This window comes from Glandiceps talaboti, chromosome 18, assembly GCF_964340395.1.
Source record: "Glandiceps talaboti chromosome 18, keGlaTala1.1, whole genome shotgun sequence".
NCBI lineage: Eukaryota > Metazoa > Hemichordata > Enteropneusta > Spengelidae > Glandiceps > Glandiceps talaboti.
The window spans coordinates 3153727-3178878 of record NC_135566.1 but is presented as its reverse complement, the minus strand read 5'-3'; the positions used below and the strand labels follow the sequence as shown (position 1 = coordinate 3178878).

Genomic DNA, 25152 nt, shown 5'->3' with positions numbered 1-25152 from the left:
TTAATTTGCCGATAAAAATGCATAACGACTTAAATTTCTCGGCTCGCATAAATTTTCCACAGTTTCTTTTGCATTTTTACATCAAAATGACATGATTTTCATGACTAAAAAATATTAATTTTTGATTTAAGATAAAATATCCATTATCACCTAGCTGGAGGGTCTAAACTTTATCTGGTTGTTCGGGTTACATTTCCTCTTGATTGTCAACAAAACGTCCGGTGAATTCAAACGATCGTCTCGTCTCGAATCGCAAGTATATTCCCCACAATAACCAACTAAATGTCTACAACAACGCACTGACAGGCAAAAGGTATGTCATATTATAGTGATTGAAACTTTTCCAGAAAAATTGCGTAAATATTTCGGAAATGGACTTGTCCAACTTCAGGTCTGCATAACCGTGACTCAGGAATGTTGAAACACCTGTCAATGGTTCCGTTGTGTATGCTGTGAATAGCGTGATTTTAACGGAATACCTCGAAATATGTTGGTAACTCATTACGTACTCATAATATATTATGTATTCATAATATATATTTACCCTGTTAAATCAGTATAAAAAAACCCAGTTCATTTATTTTTGGCTAGCTTTCGTCTAGTTGATGTTATGTTTACCGAGTTTGATCATGGATGTATATTTAGTGCTCACTAATATACATCCATGGTTTGATGGATGTACTAATGCAGTGAGAGATATCTCCAACACGCCCAAATGAGCGATATTCTCTAAAGTATTTACAAAAATATGCACACTTGATGGTAAGAACCTGGGTAAGAACCAAGCACCCATCACAGTTTAGCTCGTTTTAGTTTTTATTTGTTTTACTTCATAGGCCAGGCCCAGACCCAGTACTTGAGCAGTGCCAGTGGTCTCATATTCAAGTACTCATTTAAACTTCTCCCTCTAATAGGTAGAAGCCCATGGTGTATACAGGTGAAGGTAGGCTGTGTCCATTATGACGGCATCAAGGGCAGTGGCATTAGATCTAATGCTGAGAACCTTTATGAACTCATCAGAGTTCAATGAGATGCATAATAAAAATTGGGATGCTATAGCTAAATTAATACCTGGCACAACAGCTAAACAGGTCAGTCAAATTACATGTATTGTGGTAATTTCATATCATTTTTTTAGGTGTGTCATGTGATTGTTGTTAGAGCAACAATTTTATCATACATGTACTTGAGAGTGTTTATAATATTCAGAGTTTTCATATTCCAAACATGAAGTTTGCTTTCTACAGGAAATAATTAATGTTTGTTATGTATATACAAAGCAAAGAGATAAATTATTTAGTGTAATTTATAATACTAGTATGAATTCAGAATTTGATAGTATAGAAAAGAAAAGAAAAAACAATATAAATTTATAATGCAATCTAAACAAAAAGAGATTATAATTGCTCTCTGTAGGTATCTAAACTCATGTAAACATATTTAATCAAGAAAATTATTTTACTTATATACTTATAACATTAGCCTATTTCAGTGTAGTGTTCTTCAATGTCTTTATTACACTTATATACACAAATAAAATTGTCAAATTTCTATATATGGTTATTTCTTGCCATACTAGTGTGCAAAGAGATATGAAGAACTGCAGCATGCTGCAGGAGGAGTACCACCTGTGGGAGATGTGTCTAGTATAGCTGCACATGGAAAACCTATGATATTAGAACGAAGTGACAGTGGTCTCTCTCGATATGTAAGATCTATGTTACATCATCCTGAAGGCAGTAAGAATGATGGTGTTAGGGGATCTCACCCTAGAAGCAGACCAACCTCAGGAAAGTCTAAAGGTAAGAGGTGCTATCGTGAATGTGTATTTATCGTAGGTAATAATAGGGTATAAATTACTGTAAATACAAATTAAACTACAAGCAGGCTGACCACACCAAAGTAATCCAGTCTAATTAAAATCTGATGTGGTGAAAGTGATTAGATGTTTTATTTACCTCCATTTCCATCCCTTTGTGTCATTTGTTTTGTTCTGGGTGATTGGAACAAAACAAACAACACAAAGTGATGCAGATAGAGGTAAATAAAGACATCTAGCCACTTTCAACACATCAGATTTTAATCAGATTGAGTGTAATCAGCCAACTTGGATTTGCACTTCTCTGTAATACATCTATCTATCAGTATCTACAGAAATGCTTGTAGAAATATCAAAGCACATTTTCAATTATTGTAAATTTGCCAAAATAAATTGACCTCTTATTTCCTAAACATCAAAAGAAAATATTTTCATCAAAACTGTGTGGGTATGTTGACATATATTGGGTGTTCTCTGGAAAACCATAAACATTCAGGAAAAAGTTATAAAAGCTTACAGAATGTAGAAATATCAAAGCACATTTTCACTTTTTGTAAATTTGACAAAATAAATTTACCTCTTATTTCGTAAATATCAATGAGAACATTTTCCTCGAAATTGTTTGGGTTATTGATATATATTAAGTTTTTTGTCTGCAAAAGCATAAATATCCAGGAAAGATCAATACTAACACACATAAATACATTTACAATAGAAAAACTACCAATTATGAACTTGTATCCTAGCCATGGTATTTTATTAAATTTTCAAATGTTTTCATCAGGCAGTGAGTGGTTTTTATTATTGATTTTTCCATTGAGTTTGATGTGCTTACATAACAGTTTATTTATTCAGAATAATTGATTCAAGAAATCAATAAATTATGCTTTTTAGTTATGAAATCAGATCTGATAATTGTTTAAGGATAACACTTTGAATGAAGTAGTCTAGATGATCTTAATTCATGAGAAAGACAGTGGAATAGGAAATTTAAATTTGAAGAAATGAAGTTTTAAAATGCTTTCTGATATGTACTTAGATACATTGATGCCACAATGATATATCAGTGAGTTATTGAATTAGCATTTAAATAAGTTGAATTGCAGAGAGCTATATTTTTATATTTTTAGTACTATACTAAAATTAGCCCTCACTCTTTCACTTGATATAAAGTAATAATGTTTTATTTTTTGTTTTAAGTCAACATTTCGAACTCTTAAAGTAACGATATATTTTGGATTTCTAGTTGATAAAATAAATGTCACATGAGTTTCTAGTTGAAAATTTATGTGAAACAACATTACCAAGTCATTGTTTGTAACTCAATAAATTACAAAATACCATAAAATTAAAAAAGTTACTGTGTATAAAGTGTGTAAAAAGTTTGCTATTTTATCACATTCAGTAACAAACTTTTTACACACGTTTAGCTTTTTGCAATTTTATTGAGTTACAAACATGAACTTGGTCAGTGCTGTTCACATTGTTTTTTCAAGTAGGAAAATCATGGTAAATTTTTTTTAAAATTCAAAATAAATATTCATGTGTCAATCATCTATGTGGCCACTTTATCAACCTTATTACCGTGGTACTATAAATTTGTACATTGAGCAGACACTCAACAACATAATGTGAATTTGCAATTCAACTTGACCTACAAGATTGTTAATGCAATGTTATTTAGGTCCCAGGATTTGTCCAAGTGCTAGTTCTACTAAGATTACTACCAACGATCCAGGAAGTCAAGACTCTTCACAAGGCAACCAAGGAGATCAAGGGTATGTATGTACATGTGTGTGTGTGTGTGTGTGTGTGTGTGTGTGTGTGTGTGTGTGTGTGTGTGTGTGTGTGTGCGTGCGTGCGTGTGTGTGTGTGTGTGTGTGTGTGTGCGTGTTTGTGTTGCTAACTTTAATACACACAAAATGTTGTAGCTGTGACTACCATAGAGGTGTCAGGCCAGTGTCATAATTCTCATATTTCAGTAAACCAGAGAACAAACAATTGGCATGTCCTATCCTGTATTACAATAGCAATTATATCTTAGTTTGTGCAATAATACAATTAAGGAAGCCAGAAAATAAATGATGTGACATTGAGACAGAATGATGTGACATTGAGACCCTTGTAAGTTTTGAAAAAGTTAGGAACTGTGTTTATTTCCCTGTGAGATTCATATGTATAATCTTCAGTTTCTATGGGTTTATAATGTTTCCTTCTACAATTAAAATCACGAAACCTGCAAACAAAACATCGCCTGGCTCAGCAAAAATCTTACTAACAGTGCTACATTTTATTGTCTGGCTCAACAAAAATCTTACCAACATTTGTTTACCAAGACAATAAAATGTAGCACTGTTGGTGAGATTTTTGTTGAGCCATTGCCATTACGTGACAGTTCATATAACGTTAGTTTGTTATGCTTTCCTCATTATTGTTCCAGCCATCTTCAAAATGTAGCAGTGTTAGTAAGATTTATATCTCAAGCCTGTAAATGTATGTTTTGTTGCAGGTTTCTAGATTTTCATTGTAAACAGTTTTGGCTAACAATAAAACCAATAAAACTTTTTTTTTAATTTTGTAGACCAAATATGGTAATTCATGTTTGTGATGAAGCTAAGAATTGTAAGTACATATTGTATATTTTCAATTGTGATATATTATGGCACATAAGTATGCCAACTTTTAAATTACACTCCAAATTTGAGATTATCAATACATGTACGAGATATTAAAGGCAAAGATTACATTATTTTCTAGAACTGGCAACAGTGTAGATGGAAATGTTTTAAAAGTAATTCCTCTGAAAATATCACCCTTGATTAAAAACTAATTTTATTCTTACTTTCCTCCAATTTCTGAGGTAATAATAATTTTAAAAGCAAACTTATTGTATACAGAAAGTGAAAAAAGAGGGAATACATTTCAATAGAGAATGGCGGAATTTGACCCAAAAATATTAATAACTGACAATCATAAAAGCTGTTTTATGATTTTATGGTTTTAATGTTTTAATGTAAAAATCATTTTTCAAGTGATTCATACTTTCAGTAGTATATTGTTCATTTTCGTCTATTTTGTTATTGTACCTATTGTATTTTTGCTTGTTTTGTCCTCATTTGATGTGTGCAGTATTTAATTTATATATTGTATATATTTTAATGTTTTTCTCGACACTGTGTGAGAAGAGCCACTGGCTCAACAGTCTATCAAGATTAAATAAAGTCTAATAATAATAATAATAATAATAATAATAATAGTTGTTTTTATTTCAAGTTGATCATACATGTATTCATCAGTGATGTGTAGAAATTGCTAATTTTTTTTTTTCATAAATGTTGTTTTACATATTGTAATCTCAGAAAAAATATGATTGATGGTGAAATTTTTTACTGCTCATAGTGAAACAAGACTTCACATGTCCACGTGACTTACTTGTGAAAGAGATGAAATACTTTGCTGAATATTTATCTGTTGATGCTCATCGATGGGAAGAAGTCGATATTTCTGTTCATTGTGATGTTCAAATCTTTGATTGGTTGATGAGATACGTCAAACGTTTCATGTCAGAAAACAAGAAAGAAGGACCCCCTAAACTTGGTAAGTTGGATAGTATGACGATGTTGTGATATACTGTTACATACATGTGGAAATAGTCAGAAATTCATACCTTGAAAAAAATCGACCAGAAGCAAAACTTGTCGGAGAAGCAGTTAAATTCACACCTTTCTAATGTCCTCAACACAGAGGTTATAGTGTCAATTTATTTTAATCCAATTTGATTAAATAGTATTCCCAATACTTTTCTTTGTTCAGCCAGGAAAACATGAATATCTTAAGGCGCCTTGTCAATATGAGCCAATAGATGAGAAGTGATAAAACCCATGTATAGCGTGTATGATACCATGCACAAGTCAAGTTATTTTTCTTTGAACAGAAAATATGGATTATATACCCTGGTCATTCCACATCACGACAACCCGTGTCTATATCACTGGTTCTGCGGTACTTGAATATAAGGCAAAACATTCCATTCCATCACCATTATTTTTCCTTTTCTTGGCAGAACCTGGCAACGTCATTTCTATTCTGATTTCATCAGATTTCTTAAAGATGGATTCTCTGGTATGTATAATGTGACATTACTCTTTACAAGGCTCAAAGCAGAAGGAAATAGTTGCTACATAGCAGCAGAAGGGATGATATGATGTCTATTAGTGCCCAAATAAGGCCAAGCAATCACTGTATTTATAGCATATCACATTTTCAGACACATATTCTTTCCATAGTCAAAGTAAATCCTCGATAAAACTTCTGTGCTGCATGAATATTGCCCTAGGGAAAATAGAACGTGACTAGTGCCCACTATATGCAAATTGAGGTCATTCTGAGTCAATAGTCCATACCACATAATACAATGTAAGCCAGTGATTGAAAGCTATATGAACACGGTGTGTTGTTATACAGAGTACTGAAGAGGTTTCATAACAGAATTCTTGAAAGTGATTACATCCACATATACTTCCCTTTATATTTTACATGACTTCCATGTTGTATTTGTCTAGATTACTGTATCTAATTTCCCCATTGATATAAAAGGACACTGTAAAACAGATTCCTGATCCTATTCTGCCATCGGATATTGTCATTCATATTCAAATCTTTTATTATTTTTGTCTGCAGGTTGAAGAATGTATTCAGTATTGTCATGACAACATGACTGCTATTGTAGCCACTCCATGTAACATGAACTGTATCAATGACAAGCTCATTACAAGGTATAGTATAGTATTATATAGTGTACTGGTAGTAATTGTTTTAATACAGTAACGTAGATCAAATGTTTTGTACTTCATAATAGTATTACTTTATGAGAATGAATGTTTATAGACTCTGGGTTCATAGCCCTTTGTAGTGCCATTTTGACAATGTTGGCATTGCAAGATGTCAGAAAATATTTGGGCTTCATTACCAAAGAATGTTTTGACTCTGTGAGTGGTAACCCATAACACCAAAGTAAAGCATCTTCTGTATGTACCACAATCATTTATAGCATCTATATCAAGTACAACCCATAACACCAAAGTAAAGCATTTTCTGTATGTACCACAATCATTTATAGCATCCATATCAAGTGTAAAAAGTATGCTGTTTCCTTTGCTAATTGACCACACTAGAAAGGCCACATTCTAGGCTTGTAAATAAACTGATTGAAACAGTATACTTTTACACAATTTCTATAACAATTTCACAATATGCATGTTACCGGGGGTATTCTTATTTTGTAGGATTGCAAGCCTGTTTAACCATGCAGAGTCTGATGAGATCAAAGATAGAAAAGACAAGTTTAAAAGGTATTTTCATCTGTAATATGAGGGTATTACCTGATGTAACCGCTTTGTTTGTCATATCACTGTGAGTGCCCTTTCTGCTTAGTGACACAAGTTGTAAGACGAGTGTCAGTTTGTGGAAACAACGTAAATGGTGATATGACAAATGAAGAGGTGATATCGGGTAATAGCTGATTTATCTTCTGCCTATGCCCAGAAATTCAAAGATAATAAAAAGCCAAGCCTGCTATGTGCTATCGTGCATCATAGGACTCTTGTCAGGTCACATTTACATGTCAAAGTAAACATTCCTTGATCACTACATTGTATAAGACATTATCACATTAGTATGTCCCTGGCTCATTTATGTACAATCATAAAAAGTATCATTTGGGTGTGGATATTGTCATGAAAATTTTCCTGTTTTGAAAGATGTCTCAGTATTGTGGCTGTACAAGATATACTCTATTCTATTTATATTCTGTGTGTATTATCTGCTACATGGATTGCAAAGTTCATAAGCATTTTGCTATTTCACCTTCTTATGGTACAGTGTAAATATCTATCAAAGCCAATCAAGAAAAGTTTACCTGAAATTTCTAATTATTTGTGTTTTAATATGGAAATCTTAAATGAAAAGTATCTGCTATGTTGCAAATTCAAATGTATACACACCTTAAAACAACTGTATTTTACTGTCTAAGCAAGACATGACTGCATACACTGGACTGTTTGTACCTCCTGTATGATGAGAAACTCCAAAGCTAAAATTCCTTTCCAGAAAACTTGATAATACCAAATTGTGTATCCAGATATGATTCACTGTACAGTACATTTTGTACCTCTAAACTCAACTTCAGTGTGATATATATGACTGAGTGAATAGAACTCATTCAATAAACTTATGTCTTTTTCTATTTCTACTCTGATAGTAAACTTTTCTGTAAGAAAATTGAAGACTTGTTTGACCTAGATGGAACTGTTGACTCCCCAGCTTCAGCAGCTACTTTGTACAGGTTAGTATATGTGTACATGTACTAAATCATTTAACACATGCACTAATCAAGAACCCAAACTCATGATAGAACATGTCTAATATGCACTGAAAAATTCATCACCGTGGGGGCTCTTTGTTAGCATGAGGGAAGTGTTTAAAAGAGCTTCCATGGCAATAAATCTTTTTGTCCTTGTAGAACAGTATAGCATAGATTCCAAACTAGCACAATAGTCTTTTCTGAAACCTTGGTTCTATTTGCATATATTACAATCGGAGTGGGAAGTTAGTTTTTTACATTGAACTGTTGATCTCACCCAGACCCCTTATCTTAAGATTGTTGTTGCTTTATTACAGATGTGGAATATGCAAGAAACTCCTTACTCAAGAATTGAAATCTAAGTTGAAGTGTCTCCCAAACAGGTAAATACCGTGACTTTTGTTTTATTTGATCTAATCAACCTGTGATCAAGATATTATAAATATTGGAAGTCCCAAAACAGTAGTGCAAGTTTATGGAAATTGTTTCTAGAGTGCTGCCCTACTGAGACTATAATTAAACCAACATCCATTCAATATCTTGTCACTTTAGTATCAACATGTTGTGGCAATAGTTTTAGCCAAGACCTTAATTACTACTTTTGTGCACATGTACAGATGCAAGTAATCTCTGGTACATATGTAATAATGTCTATTTCTGTTCTTTGCAGGATGTGTATAGACAATGAAGGCAATATAGCGTACAATCATTCAAGGTAAATGAATCCTACTTTCTTGATAATTTACCAAATTTACAACCAGCTATTAATTACAAATTCCTTGGCTTATTTTAGTGTTAAATATTTTGAAGTGATGAGGAAGGGATAACTTTTGATATCTTGACTTTGTTTGTTAACAGAGATCCAAACTGGGATGTGAATGACTTTCTGATAAGTTTACGTAATCAAGTGAAGAATTGGCGTGAAGTCTACTGGAGGTTGTGGGGTTCAATCAACTACTTGAAATGTTCCCGTTGTCAACAGGTGAATAATTAATACTTGATGTGGTGCATTCAAGTGCTTTTGTAAAATAAAGTGCAAAGTCATAGCACACAAGCAGTTATTCAATCAACTTAAAAAAAAAGCATAGAGTTTTCGATCTGTCCTGGTTGACCATTCTCACCAGAATGACAATAAGTCTGGAATGTGTCTTTCTGATGAGAATTGTTGGCCTGCTCATTAGCCCCATCTACACGTAGGTCGTCCTACCTGAGGCAGTCCCAAGTCCTACCTGAGGTAGGATAGATTTGTGTCTACACGTAGGAAGGTTACAGCATAGATGTACATAGGACAAAGTCAGGAGGGTTTCAGGAAACCTCTCAAAGGTGTCCTAAGTCAGGACGGTTTCAGGACAGGTTTGGGACGCGTTTGCGTCTACACAGGCTTCAAACTATCCTGAATCCTACTACTGTTTCATTTCTAATTTTTCTAGAGGAGAACGATGTGTTATAAAAGTTATTTTGTAATTAATGTATTTACCAAGCTAGTAAATACTTTAGTATCTATATGAATAAAATGATATAAAGAACTCAATTCTCATCCAATAAAAAAAATTGTAAAATAAATAAATTGTAATTTAAAAACTCTGCCTCATATATAATATTTCATACCATACTTTATATCATCATCTTTCATTTCTCTAAAAAATAATTGTTGTTTATTTTAGGTGTTCCCATGTACTGAGTTACCACATTGTCAGTACCACCCTGAACAAGCACAATTCCAGAGCTCAGTTGAAACTCTGGCTAATGGAGCAATAGGTGTCTTTCCATGTTGTAAACAGAAAGCTCTAAGATTTGATCCAACTCAACAAAACAATGTAAGTTTTTAATACACAGTCATAAACATAATTTATAATCTACTGTGAGAATGAATGTTCATGGACTCTGGGTTCATACTTAGTAATGAATTTCTACTCACAGAATTTAAAAATTTGAAATTTGCCTCCAAGAAATGTTTTGACTCTGTGAGTAGTTATTCATTACTAAATACAATCTTCTGTTGTTAGAAATGACTGTATCCATTTCTGACTCTATTGGGGAGAGGACACAATATAAGATATATTACTCTGTAGTTTTCTAATGACTGTATGGTAGTAATGGGATGGAGAAGGGGAGGGAGACTGATAAATGTAATACTGATTTAGTGATGTATTTTGTTATAGGGTTGCATGGTACATGATCATGTGCTAACACTGCAGCAGGCACTATTGTGAATGAATGAATGAATGAATGAATGAATGAATGAATGAATGAATGAACAAATTAATGACTGATTGAAAACTGACTTGATGTATTTTGTTCCAGGGTTGTATGGTACGTGATCATGTGGTAACACTGCAGCAGGCACAGAGTGATGATACTGGCAGAACCCAGAAAATCTTAGATGATCTGTTACAGCATAGGGATGCAATCTGTGTACCATTCAAGAGATCTGAGGGAGAAAAGTAAGTTCTATCATAGACCCTAGATGAAAGTGACATGTTTCTGTCAGCATTTCTTTGAAGTAACCTCAGAAGTAATCCCTGTATCATGGTGCCAGTAATGAGATCAGCCTTGCCAGTTAAATTCCCTATCTACAATTAAAATCTTACTGAATCATACATTTGGTGTAGGGTCTATGTTTGTATGACATATATACAGTTATTCTCCAGACATAGTTTTTAATGATTCATTTAGAAAACACACCCAGACAGAGGAACTCATCACCTTTCAGCTTTATTTAGCAACACCCAAAGTTCAGATCCAAGGTCTTACTAGTGTAGGCATATAAAAGTGTTTAGAAAGTGATGATTGTATTTCTGGTGTTTTTTTTACCAGGAGTTGTGAAGTGAATGTTTATAGTAGTGAGGAATATGTATGTGGTTTATCAGAAGATGCTGGCACTGTCCATGGTCTCCAGCATTGTATATTTCCAGACGATAGAAATGCAACTAAATTTATGCAGGTAAGGTGGAAAGAGTACTTATGTAATCTCTTGATAGCTTTTTGCTGAGGTGTGAGAACCCTGGAAACAGAAGGGAGAAAATCTGAAAAATTTACCATAGAAAATTCCTACATATACATGTCTCTTGATGAATGGTTTTTGAGAACCTTGACGGTTGAGAAGGGGAAATCTGGTGAAACTCACTCACATACATTCCTGTGGAGGGTTAGCTGCACTTATTGACATGACTGAGGTACTATGATAGGTACTACTGAGGTAGATATGACCCTCTTTTGACTGCCCCTAGCACAGTTGTAGATTCAGTGTTTTTGCGTCCCAGCTGTCTCTTCTCTCTTATGTGGATAGGTCACCCACCTGCACTGAGTGAAATAACTGGGGAACTTACAGCATTTTTTGTGTGTGAGAGACACTTTGAGTTGCCAACCGACAGAAAAAATATGGAATTGGGATGAAGTGGATGTGTTTGGTGTTTGAGAATATGAGTAGCTTTTCTTTTCAGATTAGAAGTAATTTAATTGTAACTAGCTGATAGTGTACATTAAAAGGAACTGTTTGTTTTGTGTGGTCTTTGCAGAGTGAGAAAGGAGTGATGGAACGTGCAGTCTCACCTGATGAGTTCAGTGTTGGAGAAAGTGATGATGAGATTGGAGATGATGAAATACCAACCAAAGGTAAAAATCAAAAGAACTGTAACCTGTTTCATATTATTATTCGACACTGGTAATCCAGCCTTCAGTTTACTATTAAAGATAGATGCAAACTAAATCTTTTGTTGTTCAATGTGGTAGATTACACAAGTGGGTGATAGTGGTTCCTCTGTTGTGTGATTCTAATCACCCTGTGATCAACATAGTGTAAACACTGGACGTCCCAAAACAGAACTGCAAGTTCATGGAACTCTAAATAAAGTAGTTTTCAGAGACGCCTCCCTACTGAGACTATAATTAAACCAACATCCATTCAATAGCTTATCACTGTTGTATCAACATGTTGTGACAAATGTTTTTAGGTTGTGTCTATCTTAGAAAACCGAAGGCTCAACTACCAGAATAAAAAAAAAATTCCAAATGTCTAGTTCCACTCAGTAGGTTGTCATCTTCATTAGAAATAATTGACCAATTATTGTTTCGTTATAAAAACTTAAGATCTGTATACATGTGCATACTCTTTACTGTTGAATACACTTTTCTCTTATATACAACATAGCCTGAAAGATCCAGGCATTTCTTCTGCTTATAAAATGCTCTTGCTCTGGGGTAGTGAGTGGTTACATAAGCAGACCAACGACTGGCCCTTTCAGACTAACATACATCATGGATGAATCATTCTCCGGCGATTCAGTCTTTTAATGATGTAAGGGGTGAAATATCAATCATTTAAACATTCATACACTTTATCTAAAGGTTGACATGTTTACATCATGATCATGTTTAGTGATGATGTAAACAGTGTATAAGTAGCGTCCTAACATGACAAATGTACCAAATATGGACATTATGTAACTGCCTCCAATAAACGCTAATCTTATTTCCTCCCTGTTACTTATACAGGTATGCCTGCAAGATTTGGACAGAAAACAAAGAAAACAAGATGGAGTGCCAGCAAAGAGAAACGAGTAAGTTGTCCATTTTTCCAACATTCTGTCTATACTTGTTTGATCCACCAACTAGATGTACATACATGTATGTCTGTGTATCTTAGCTGTGTATGCCCAGGGTGAGACTGTTGTTACTGTCTGTTTTCCATGTCCCGACCTCTCAATCACACAAAGTGATCTTTGAAAAAAATGAAAGTATTGATATTTAATTTAGAATATTTTCATCATGAAGAATCTCATTTTATTGAAGTAACAATAGACAGCTTTTGCTAAAGATGAGGAACCCCTGTAACAGAGGGGTAAATATGGCAATACTTACATAGATATCCAAACCATGGTACAAGACAGTATGTCATTGAGTATAGCTGACCAAAACACTAGAGATAGGATTATTATTACCCAGCTATTTTCCACATCCTGGCCCCTGAAATCCCATACGGTGGTCTTTTAGAATGCAACAGTGTCACTAAAATATTTACATGATTAAAAATGCTGATTTCATATTTAAATAACTAAAGATGGTGTTCATTGTAGTATTTTTGCAAGGGTACTTGAACCTGAGTAACAAAAGGGGTAAATTGGGCAAAACTTGCAAAGATTCCCATACCAGGAATCTTGAAGACTACTACCTTGGGAACTCACTGGTAGATTATCAATTTGTTGTACTTGAAATAAAAAAATTGATTTATAGCATCATAAATCCAACCAGTGAATTTATAAACTATAAAAATAAAGAATAACTAATGTTTGTTGTTTTATGTTTTCTCTAGATTACAATGGATACGTCGGTTTTCAGGTAAATATTATCTGTAGTATTTTAGCACAACTGAACTGATAAGGTTCACTAATGCTATTGGCATGGTGGCATGGTGCGGTGTCTGTCTGCATGTATGTATGTCTGTGTGTGTGTGTGTGTCTTTCTGTCTCTGTGTGTGTAACAACTAAAAATGATAAGTAATAAGCAATTCAAATTATGGTGTAAATAAAGGTATTCTGTAAGTAGAAGCCATTAGAAATTGACAGACAACTGTAAGTGTTGATTCATGAAAGTAAACAAAAAAAGCTATACTGCACCAAAATCATTACTTTTGTTGACTCTCATACATGTATTAGATCACATACAGTGTTTACTAAACTGCATCAATTGCATCAAATCTCCACCACATTACATCACATGACATCACTTCACATGACATGACATCACTTCACATGACATCACATGACATCACATGAAATCACAGCAAATCACATCATATCATGTCACATCATATCCCATCCATGCAACAAACAGGTTTCTTTACTTGCCATATAACTAGAGTTCATCTTTTATCTTAACTTCTTTAGTGTAAGTCGTCACAAGTGGGACACCATGAGATCTCTTAGGTGGAATCAAGATGCACAAAGGGAGGAAGGTGAGTTATTATCATCATGATATTTATAAATAATGATAATCAACTTCATAATTCTGATGATTATAAAGATGACAATTATGATTATAGTGGTGGCGATGATAGTCAGTGTGCCCTCTAAGTCAATTTTGAAGTATCACTGACACATAGCAGTTTCTTGAGACACACAACCATTGGTGTCCCATATCCCTTACAAAGTGGTGACCAATGTGTCGTGTATGTCAATGTTGAAGCACCACTGACCCAACATTTTCTTGCAATGAACCAAAATTTGGTGTTTTCATGTCCCTTACTATGTGATGATTCAAAAGATATACCAGTGTTTATCATTTTGACCCACAACAAAAAATGTTATCTTTCACTGGAGGAGACTCTGGTGGTGGTGGTGGTGGTGGTGGTTGTGGTCCAAACTGTTGATCTGTTGAAAAGCTGATGAAAATTAACAGGAAACAGAATGAAAGACATTAAATAAACACAGCGATATATTAACTCTGACATGAATTAGGCAATGTTGCACAGAATTTCAGATTATTTTTTTCATTTCTTCATTGTTATGGACTTCGACATTACAAAATATTCTGAAAATGACACAAACTCAAAAATTATAATTATAGTGAATTTCTGTTCATTTGATTATATTATAGATTGTAGAAGAATGGGCGAGTTAACCACATATTTGAGTAAATTTCGTCCAGGTGAGAAACAAGAGAAGAGCAGAAATAAAGATGTAAGTCTTTAATTTCTATTCATATCCCTTATGCATTGCTTCTGTAAATCATACTTTGGATAGATGAAAACTGAAGTGTGGACAGAGCTGTATCATATTGTGATATATACCATAGTCATACCATGGGCAATTTCCAGTCACTCTAGATGTATAGACAGGGAAGCGAATACATGTCATTTGGTATGTCTTCAACAAAAACTTGTACAGCAGAGTGTGCCGTCTAAACAAAATGTTTGCAATTCAGTCACACTTTCCTTACACAGTTAGTGGATAGTAAATATTGTAGCATAGGAATTCTTCACCATTCTATGGTTTAAAGAGATCATCGTCTCTGTTTATTTCAGTTTGCTGGAGGTGTATTCTGTAGAATTGAATCCCAGTTTAGAAGTAGTCAACAAGTATCCAAACCAAGCAGCTCTGGTTCTATGGGTCAAGCAAGGTAAAAATTTGATTATTTAATACATATGTACGATGCACCAGAGATTACTTGCACCGGTGTGTGCACAAACTAGTGGTATTTGCACTGCATTGCAATACAAAAAACATTCTTGTATACCTGTATGCAGATGATATGCAAATGATTGCATGAAATCATGTGATCGCACTTTGTGATTTTTTGCATAATTTCCTATATCAGATACACATGGTATATAAGAAGAGAACCCATGTCACATGAGTGCCAATGTGGGTACTCGGGTCTTTGCATTCATGCTTGCAGTGCTTTCTGCTGCACTTTCACTCACTATGATGATGAAAGTATGGTCACAAAGAACACTGCAAGCACTTAAGCAAATACCCCTTGCTGTCGTGCATTATACGTTCTTTGGATTTTTTCTGACTTTTTTTGTACTTTGTTATTTTCAGGTCTCGAACCAGGCAAGGAATGGTACGACTGACTTAGTACAACAAACAATGACAACGACATCAAATTGGTGCCACTGCTATCAGCAACTCTGCTTCATTTACTTACAGAAGCTGCACTACTACTTATACAGAGTTTACATATACTGTTCATATTTGTTCACTTGTTTTATTTTTGGTCATACTGAGTGCAAATATATTTGAATTTGTCTATTTTTTGATTGATGTAAAGTACCTTCAGTTTGTGTATATCTTGTTTTAATTTGTCAAAGATTATTTCAAATGTGGACTTATTTTCTGGGAATGTTAAATTTCAACTGTAATGCTAACATTTTTTAATGTTGATAGAGAAGGGGTTTAATACAAGAACTGAAATAATGTTGAGTTCCCTCCAAGCATATCAGTACACAGTATTTGTTTATATATTTTTCTTGAGTGTTTCAAATTATATTATTTTGTGTACTTATTATTATTATTATTATTATTAAATGATTGTGTGCAGTTTACTTCAGATCACATGTGTTGTCTGTAATTTCATTTACAGGGGCCCACCATTGCTGGAAATCAAGTTATTTCTCAAACTTATAGTTCTGGAGCGGCATTTCATGATTTCAAATCATGTAATTTTCGCTCAATTGCCAAGAAACATTCAGATTGATTCTCTTATTCTCTATGTTGTTCTACAGCGCAGTCACCTTATGGGTCTTAACAGATGTAACAGTGCATATTCATGACTGTATCTGAATGTTACAAACATTTGTTAGAAGTGATGAATATTTATTATTCATCTAATACATACCTACATCTGCTAAGACCCATGAAGCAAAAGTATACCACTGCTAGAATAATAGCAGTGAAGAGTTTTCAATTTGATGTTTTTTGGCAGTCATGCAAAATTTATGTGATGTGAAATCATGAAATGACTATAGAAACCAAAGTTTATGACAATACATGTACCCTTTCTGGAGTGGCGTTCCCTTTAACAGTGTGCAACTTTGAAAGTTTATCAGTTATTTCTGTTGTGTAACAGTTTTAAATGTGAGAGAGTAAGACGAAGAGAACTATTTGATAGATTCTCTATCTGCAAATGTTGCTGTATTTGACATCAGTAACTAAAATGTCTTTGGAATATCATTCATATTATTTCTTGTAATTTCCATCAATTCATAGCACCTATCAATTTGTGTAGAACCATGGAAGTATAACCCACTACCATGGTAGAACTAATTGTACTGAATTAGAATAGAGAAGAATGGCAGACTACAATGCACCAAAGATATCAAAGAAATAAAGCCAACCATTTCACACTTCAAGCAACAATCAACCAAAACTGAAATTCACAGCTTTCTTGGCTGATTTCTCTTTATCCAACACAAAGGTGCCATCTTGCATTGGTTGTCAGCTCAGACCACTATACTCTATTGTGGTCTGAGTTGTCAGTAACAAAACATCACACATACAAGGCAAAACAAACTTGTGCTCACAAACTATGGTAACCAATGTGGGAGCTGATCAAAGTGAAATTAGGTTACAGGACACTTCCACTAATGAACCATGTGAATTTGTAATACCCTAGAGTTAACACTCAAAAACATTGCCAAGAGCGTCCTATCATCCTTCCCTGGAAAAGAAAACCTTAAACCCTGGCCACAGATCTTACACAAAGTGTAGGGTCTGTGTTCTTGGGCTTTTCTCGTTCCCAATAGACACTATAGAAAGAAACCACAGGCAAGGACATTCTGGACGTCACTATAACAAAATCACACACACACACACACGTTACTGTCTCTTCTTGGCTTTTTTTATTACAAAGGATCTCAAAAGTACATGGTATAAATCTAAGGAGAGTGTTCACTGAAACAAGGATATGTGAAAGTTGTACACTAAATACTAACACCCATTCACTACAGCTAAAACAATTACAATGAAATCTACGAAATATGATGGTCATCAGTTTACAAGTGAGAAATAAACTGCTGACTCAAGTGTTCCTTACAAGACAATAACCAATGAATATAATAAGAACTGGTCCAGATATATTAAAATCATCAAGTCTGGTAGTTTTTAAGTCTTCTTGGCAGTCACAACTGTTCTTTGACAATACAAATGTGTCATAGTGCTTGACTTAAATTTTTCACAAGTCCAATCTTCTTTAATAGCTTCCAAACCACATGTGTTTTCTTATTTTCTTCTCTGGAAAATATTTCCTCTGCCTCGTCCTTGTCCCCTTCCTCTTGCAGCAGCTGGAATATAACAATCAGTAGAGGTTACAAAATGCTAGTTTCAAAGAAATCTTTCATTTTCAAAAATTAGGTATAATTTACCCTGAAAAGTTGTAAATGTGTCATGCAAGTCAGTGTCCATAATGACATGCCTTTCAGACTGCAGTTTCTATTATATTATTCTGGGAGTTCATTGATCTTCAGTGTAGTCCTGATTTAAAACTAAATTATCACTTGAAACTATTCTTGCCCTCAAGAGAAAAAAATATAATATAAATTCTTGTATATCCTAATTTGGTTTAACTGGAACAAGTGAAGTGTGTGTGTGATGACTTTGACTACAGTTTATAAACTCCCTGTCTAAATTCATTCACATGAATAGTATACCATGGATTTATTGTTGATCTTAATAATAGATCCATGATAATTACCAATACACATGTTTTGTTATATAGGTACTGATGCACATGAAATTATGAATAGGGAATCTTAAACTATGTCTTGGGTTAATGTTATATTTCAGCAGATTAAGTTCACATAATCTTTGTTATTTCGACCAGGAAGAATACCATGAACTGTCTGAAAATATACTTACCCTGTGCTTTGAGAAGTGCAGATTTTCCACGACCAGCTGTTCCTTTTGTTCCTGCTTTCTTAAACATAGGTGCATTTTTAAGCATGTCTGGCAATATCAAGAATCTAATTTTGCTTCCTCTGATATAAACGTGTTCTAACTGTGCTATTCTGCCATCTCTGTGGGTTACTGTAATGTTTGCCATCTGACAGTTCATATTGTCCTCTGCCTCAATGAGCTTCCCTCGGTACACTTCACCTGTGTTTGTTTCACATGTTATAATATGACCTTCTGCTTCATGCAACACCTTAATCGGCACACCAATCGACATCTTGGATATTCAACTGGGTTTTCTGATTGAAAACGCTAATAATTCAATTACAATGAGCTGGATGTTTCAGGATTTTCGATTTTGTTGTGAGGACGCAGGAACAAGATGACTGTAAACAACGCGCTTCTTACGTTGTCCGTTTGTTTGTTGACGCTTTACTCTGCAACCTTTGACCTCGGAAATCATGGCGACCCCAGCGAGCTAGCTGAGGACGATCCGATATCCAATATTGTTTGTGAGAAATTCTATTCTTAGATACCGATATCTGTCGAAAGGGTATGGTAGAAAAACAACAGTGACAACAAAATTCATTTTGTGGCTTCTGTTTACTTCAAAACGCGTCCGAAACATGCAACATTACTGATTTTAATTACTGTAATACAGAGTAAAGTTCGCTGCCATTCCGAATACATGTCTATGATGAAATTATTAGTTTTACGGCTAAGAAGACTTGAAGGATCGTTTTCCAATGTCCTAGGCTTCTTGCCTATCCAGTCGACCCAAATACACGATTACATGTAATAATTATGTCAGGTAAGTTTTCAATAATTTTCAGCCGTTGATGGCGCTCTTTGATGTATGAAAAAAGTAATATCATTTTCACAAATCCACAAATGAGAGTCAAAGACAGATTACCAAAACCACTCCCTAGTATTGTTGTTAAATTACACTTTAATACAGTAAAAAAGTAAAATGCATAACCGCATTGTCAAGTTGTGGGATGTAAAGTTTTAATATCTCGCGTATCTTGGTACATTTAGTGCAAATACAGTGAATAGGCTATACACAGTGCAAATGGGAATTGGTTCATTTTTCAAACACCCCTTCCAAAAGTATGATAAAAAAAACCATGTGAATGGGATTTTTCCCGTAATTGCAAATATGACATAAAGCATATCAGAGAAATGCCTATACTCGTGACTTGTATTAAAAGTGACAAGTATTTACAGAGGAGTTACGTCCCCCTCCACTGTCTCAGGTTTAAAACAATCTCAGTTGGAGACAGGAGGTGAAAGAGTCAATGCTCCATCAACCAAATTCACTTTCTGATTGTGGTAGCATCTTGTTGTCTCTTTGCACAAATAGATCAAGAAGCCTTAGATGGTGTTGATACCACTGATAAATATTACAAATAATGAAATATGTATTAGTCTTTGTGAGGTGCTGATTGAAATGACATCAGAAAACAAATCAAACTTGAATTATTTGCTGTCATATATTTTATCCAGAACTTACAGACTCAGTATGCATACCAGTACCTCATATCATACAACAAACACACTGGGACTGTGGACTAGCAAGTGCCCAAATGGTACTCAGGTAAATTGTGCAATCTATCTATTAAGAATGGTATTATTCCATCTATGTTACCTAAAACTAAAGATGTGGCAATCTAACCTAGGTATTCATAGTATTAACAGCTTGCATCACCACTGCAGTTTGTATGTTGTCATATTTGAAATATTTTTGTTTCACCAGAATGTTGAATTTTTTATCTTCAAGGTAACATTTTCTGTGATAAGGCCATAAAGCTACTTGATATCAAGTGATTAGCACACAGCATATATGATTTGCTACACTTGCACTTAAGCGTCATGACTGGGGTTCTGTCATATTATTTGTTATCAAGATAGGCATTGTTATGATGAAAGAAAGTTATGAATATTTGAACTTAGTAAATCTGTAAATGATCATGTAAGCATTATATTTATAAGCTTATAAACTGAATACTTTTCTCTCTAACCACAGGTTTCAGCTTGGAGATTCATTTTCAGCAGACCATTTTAATGCAATTTGTGGTGAACTCAATTTTGGAGAAAGGTAGGTAGATATTTTATGTTATGTGTTCATGTGGTACACTTTTAGTGTTGTGTACATAAATATACATGATGTGGTAGTATAATTTGATGATGGTTACATGTAGCATTTGAAATGACTATCAAAGAAACATTGACAATAGAATTACAAATCACCAAACATACTAGATGTTCATCTTTCTTCACACACACACACACACACACACACACACACACACACACACACACACACACACGACACATGCATACACACATGTGTACACTTCTACGTGTATTTAATTTCATGTGTGTGTGTGTGTGTGTGTGCAAGTGCATGTGTCACTCTGTTTTGTTATGTCTATGTGTTTGGAGACCCGTGTTTTTGTGTTACCAATGTACATTTAATGTATACATGTATCTGTTCATCTTATATTCCTCTTACCTTATACGACACAATCCATTCAGAATGTATCACTGGTAATAAAATAGTCACATAAAATCAGATGCAGTAAGTGATGCGCGCACGTGCGCGCGTGTGTGCGTGCGTGCGTGCGTGCGTGCGTGCGTGCATGCATGCATGTGTGCGTGGCGTGTGTGCATGCGTGTGTGTGTGTAAATGACTCAAATGTCTGACAGTGGATAGTTGATGTCTTCTAAATGATACCATTCTATTCATATTTGTTACAGTGTTTGGACTATTGACATAGCTCACATTATGACCAAGCATGGAATAAGACATTTACTGTGTACACAAACTCTGGGAGTGGACAACAGTTACAAAAAAGAGGTAAGTGAAAGGGTATTATGGGAGAATTATGAGTCGAGATCTTCTTAGACTGTGAGATATGTTGTGTCACTCTGCCCTCAGAGTCACCGGCCTCCTCGATGTATGAGGACACCCCATCTTGGCATACCTTACAGACTAGGGTCTTCTAATTCCTGAGAAAACAGTCATTTATAGTTATACATTCTACAGGTATAAAATATCACCCAACTAGGCTTGAAGTCAGGAATGTCTTTGTAAACATGTAGATGTCCTGAGATTGATTTCTAGATGGAATATTGTTTAAATGAAAATGATCGCATCAGTACCTTACCTTGTACCCTGTAGTCTTCACTTCCAAAATTGGTCCACCAGGGACTATAGCTGGAAGGTACTGACGAGAGTGGTGGTGGGTGTTTAGATGGACCTTGTGGGGTGCTGGTTTCTTATGTGGATTTTGAATGTCTCACAAGATTGAATGTCAACAGTACTTTGTGGTAAGCTGTTCCATAATGTCGTGGCTTCAGGAAAAAAGGAATGGATGAAGGGGGTTGATGTGTAGTGGTACATTTTAAGTTGTTTGTTGTGTAAAGTATTCCTAGTAGAATCTGATGTGAAAGAAACTATCATAAATCATGTCTTTATAAAAATTTGGTTTGATATTTTTTTTGTCACCAGGATTTTTATGAGGAGACATTCAATGAAGATGAAAAAAGAGTGAATGCTTTATTTAAGAATGCAGAACACCTCGGAATTAATACTAAGAAAAGGTAACCTTGTTATTACAATATTCATTGATGTCTTTACAGGGGTAAGGGTTATGTTTGGTAACTATCACAATTGTTTTAGAGGTCTCTTGGGTAAGGAAGGGTTTCCTGAATCTAGAGGGTGTCCATCAATCTCTTGAGAGAACTCCGATAGTAAAGAATGCTGGAGATAGCCATTCACTAGTATTTGATTTATTCCTACAGATCAGTCAGTATACATGAAATCCAAAGACATCTGAATCAAAAGCAGATAGCAATTGTTCTAACAAATTCAGAGTTATTGAAGTGTAGATTATGTCCTGAAGAAGAACTGGATAGCAGTAATAAACAGGTCAGTGTGTAGACTTCGTATTGGGATATATTCAATCAATCAATCAATCAATCAATCAATCAATCAATCAATCAATCAATCAATCAATCAATCAATCAATCAATCTATTCAACTGACTCCCTGTGGTTAAAGCTTAATATTAGCAGTTGGTATGTCATGGGTTCAAATCCCACTGGAAACAGGGCATTTTCTGTGACCAACCCAAACCCAGGATGAGTATCTTTATCTCTCAGCTGTGTCTCACTCACAAGATGAGTGTGAATTTTGGGGAACTCCTGGAGTAATGACTTGAAATATCAGGGACAATTACTCTCATGGAGCCCAAAGCTCTCTGCAATTCCACAGCAACATTATAGCTATCAGCTTTTCTCCCCCAAAATAGCTTGAGCAAGACATCTCTTGGTAGTATCTCTCAGAATCAGTACTAGACTATAATTTGTCATTGTTTGCACTTCTGTTGCTTGTAAGTGACAGAAGTTTAGAACACAAACAATGACAAATCATTCAGGTTTATGTAATTATAAAATCTATTGTCTAAGAATTGCTGATCTTCCATGACTTTTCCTATATGAACAAAAGATTGTACCAGTATTTTTTAATAATCTATAAACCAAAAACAAGATGGCCAACTTAGAAATGTACTACAGTAGGAATACCCAACCAACTAGCTTCCTATTGTCATTACCAGAGGTATAATATATACAACAAAAGAATTTGTGGTAGTATTTTAATTTTCAACTTCTTCACATTACCTGTATTAAAAAAAATCAATCTTATGTGTTACAGGGTAGCAAGTGGCAAGAGCTTTTTTTATTCAGTTGCTGTAAAAGTACCCCTTATGCAGGTAATTTGTACTTGATCATTTCATATCACTTTCCAGCATGCATTCATGAATGATGGATAGATGAGTTCCATATATCATACCATACCTGAACAACTGAAAGAAACTAGCAGAATGTCTTATAAACCATATTTTTAGCAGTGCATGTACATAGTGTATAATATGCTATTGAGCGATGTTCCTTACCACATGTACCTTCAGCCGCTAGAATTACTCAGTCAGTTTTTGAAATACTGTTCTCGCTTACCATGTTAGTGTTCTTCTAAGTTTATGACATCAGTTACCAGGAGTTGCAGTAGTCTGTTACTAACTCACCTGGACTGTTGATCTTGACACCTGTTTATTTTCATGCAGTAGATTTTTGCAATTCCATAATCCATATTTTTTCATCTCTTTCAGGTCATTTCATTGTTCTATGTGGCTATGACAAGAAGCAGGGTACATTTTTATATAAAAATCCTTCCTGTTACTCAGGTAAAGTAACTTCACAAATCAAATGAATCTGGTCATAAATATGGGAATTATATAACAGCAGAAAACACTGCAAACACAAGTTCAAATATGCTGAGTACCAATGCTTAGACTATGGGGTTATGTTGATTTTTTCCAAAACAGCAAATGACATAAATTTATAATTATAATGTGCATATGGTTTTGGAATTGATTATGAGAGGCAATCTGCATGAGAAAAAGGGAGGGCTAAAGGAGAGCAACTCATGAAAATGATCTAAAACAAAGTTACAGAATGTGTTGACTCGTTGAAAATGCAACCAACCTTTGTCATGAAATACTTGACGTGATGACTTTTCAAGGAGGCTATATAACTATCATGACCCTCACTTGTATTCCAAAAGCAGTTTCTGAACAGCACTCCAAGTGACCAAACTATAAAATCTTTTGTCTTTCTGATAACTGGAATCTAATGTATTCAATTCAGTGGTGAACCTGTTCAACACCACGAATATTAAAATTGATAAAATCAATGACACTTATGACATTTTTATTTCAGATCTGTGCTGTTGTTCCGTGAAAGATTTTGACAAAGCCAGGAAGAGTTATGGTACAGATGAAGACATTTTGTTTCTTTATAGATGACAAATATTTACTGCATAAAATATAAAACATAACACTTATGTACATCAATTATAGACTGGGTCAGAGAAAAATCAACTTGTTTATGACCTTCAAGTTGAAAAGTATTTCAGGTGTATAATATGTGTATAAGCTAAAATCATGATCTGATTCAGGGTACCATAATTTACAGCTAGGTAAGGTTAGAATTTTGTTTTGATGAAATGTATTCTTAAAATTTTCATTTTTGCATAAATGCAAAGTGGTTAGTTGTAAACCATAAATTGGGAGTTGTTAAGAAAGGGAGATATTACATAATAATATTAATTAATAGTCATCAAACAAGGCCTACCTCAATACCTGTCAGGATGTGTACAATACTTGACACAAATTGATTCATTCAAACAAGGCACAAAGGTGAGATACTGTAATATATATGTTAATTTGTTTACAACCTGATATTGACACGAAAACAGTGTTACAAATAAAGTGAATGAATCTGTGTCTTCACTAAATTCTTGTTTGACCCAGGCAACAGTTGCAATAATATCACCGAGTTCTACATGAGTGAGGCAGCCAGGGTGAAAGTTGAGTTAAATGTTTGTTATTTCATAACTCAACATTCAGCCTGACGGAGCCGATATCCTTACTTGCATAAACCTCTATGATATAGCGACTTTACATGTACATGTGACACAAGCTATTTCAGTCTATTCTTTGGTATGAGTGCCATATGAT

At 34.4% G+C, this 25152-nt stretch overlaps 3 protein-coding genes across 3 annotated transcripts; 2 read left to right on the top strand and 1 right to left on the bottom strand.

Moving 5' to 3' along the window:
• The first annotated feature begins 206 nt into the window (after positions 1-206).
• Positions 207-16148, top strand: LOC144449163 (SANT and BTB domain regulator of class switch recombination-like). Its single transcript, XM_078139648.1, has 23 exons — positions 207-313; positions 915-1091; positions 1580-1802; positions 3504-3597; positions 4401-4441; positions 5219-5416; positions 5883-5941; positions 6500-6594; positions 7105-7170; positions 8079-8162; positions 8498-8563; positions 8851-8895; positions 9039-9162; positions 9845-9997; positions 10485-10624; positions 10998-11124; positions 11699-11795; positions 12675-12739; positions 13492-13517; positions 14066-14133; positions 14775-14857; positions 15202-15296; positions 15722-16148. Exons 2-23 carry the CDS (start codon positions 960-962, stop codon positions 15756-15758), a joined length of 2118 nt encoding a protein of 705 aa, XP_077995774.1. The 5' UTR covers positions 207-313; positions 915-959; the 3' UTR covers positions 15759-16148.
• A 1360-nt stretch (positions 16149-17508) lies between these two features.
• Positions 17509-18971, bottom strand: LOC144449180 (small nuclear ribonucleoprotein Sm D3-like). The gene is made up of 2 exons (XM_078139681.1): positions 18536-18971; positions 17509-17961 (listed from the first exon to the last, which is right to left on the bottom strand). The coding sequence occupies exons 1-2, from the start codon at positions 18843-18845 to the stop codon at positions 17900-17902; spliced, it is 372 nt and encodes a 123-aa protein (XP_077995807.1). The 5' UTR covers positions 18846-18971; the 3' UTR covers positions 17509-17899.
• A 284-nt stretch (positions 18972-19255) lies between these two features.
• LOC144449568 (protein GUCD1-like) lies at positions 19256-24730 on the top strand. The gene is made up of 9 exons (XM_078140130.1): positions 19256-19379; positions 20075-20165; positions 20595-20666; positions 21329-21428; positions 22083-22174; positions 22376-22502; positions 23289-23346; positions 23743-23817; positions 24353-24730. The coding sequence occupies exons 1-9, from the start codon at positions 19373-19375 to the stop codon at positions 24436-24438; spliced, it is 708 nt and encodes a 235-aa protein (XP_077996256.1). The 5' UTR covers positions 19256-19372; the 3' UTR covers positions 24439-24730.
• The last annotated feature ends 422 nt before the right edge of the window (positions 24731-25152 follow it).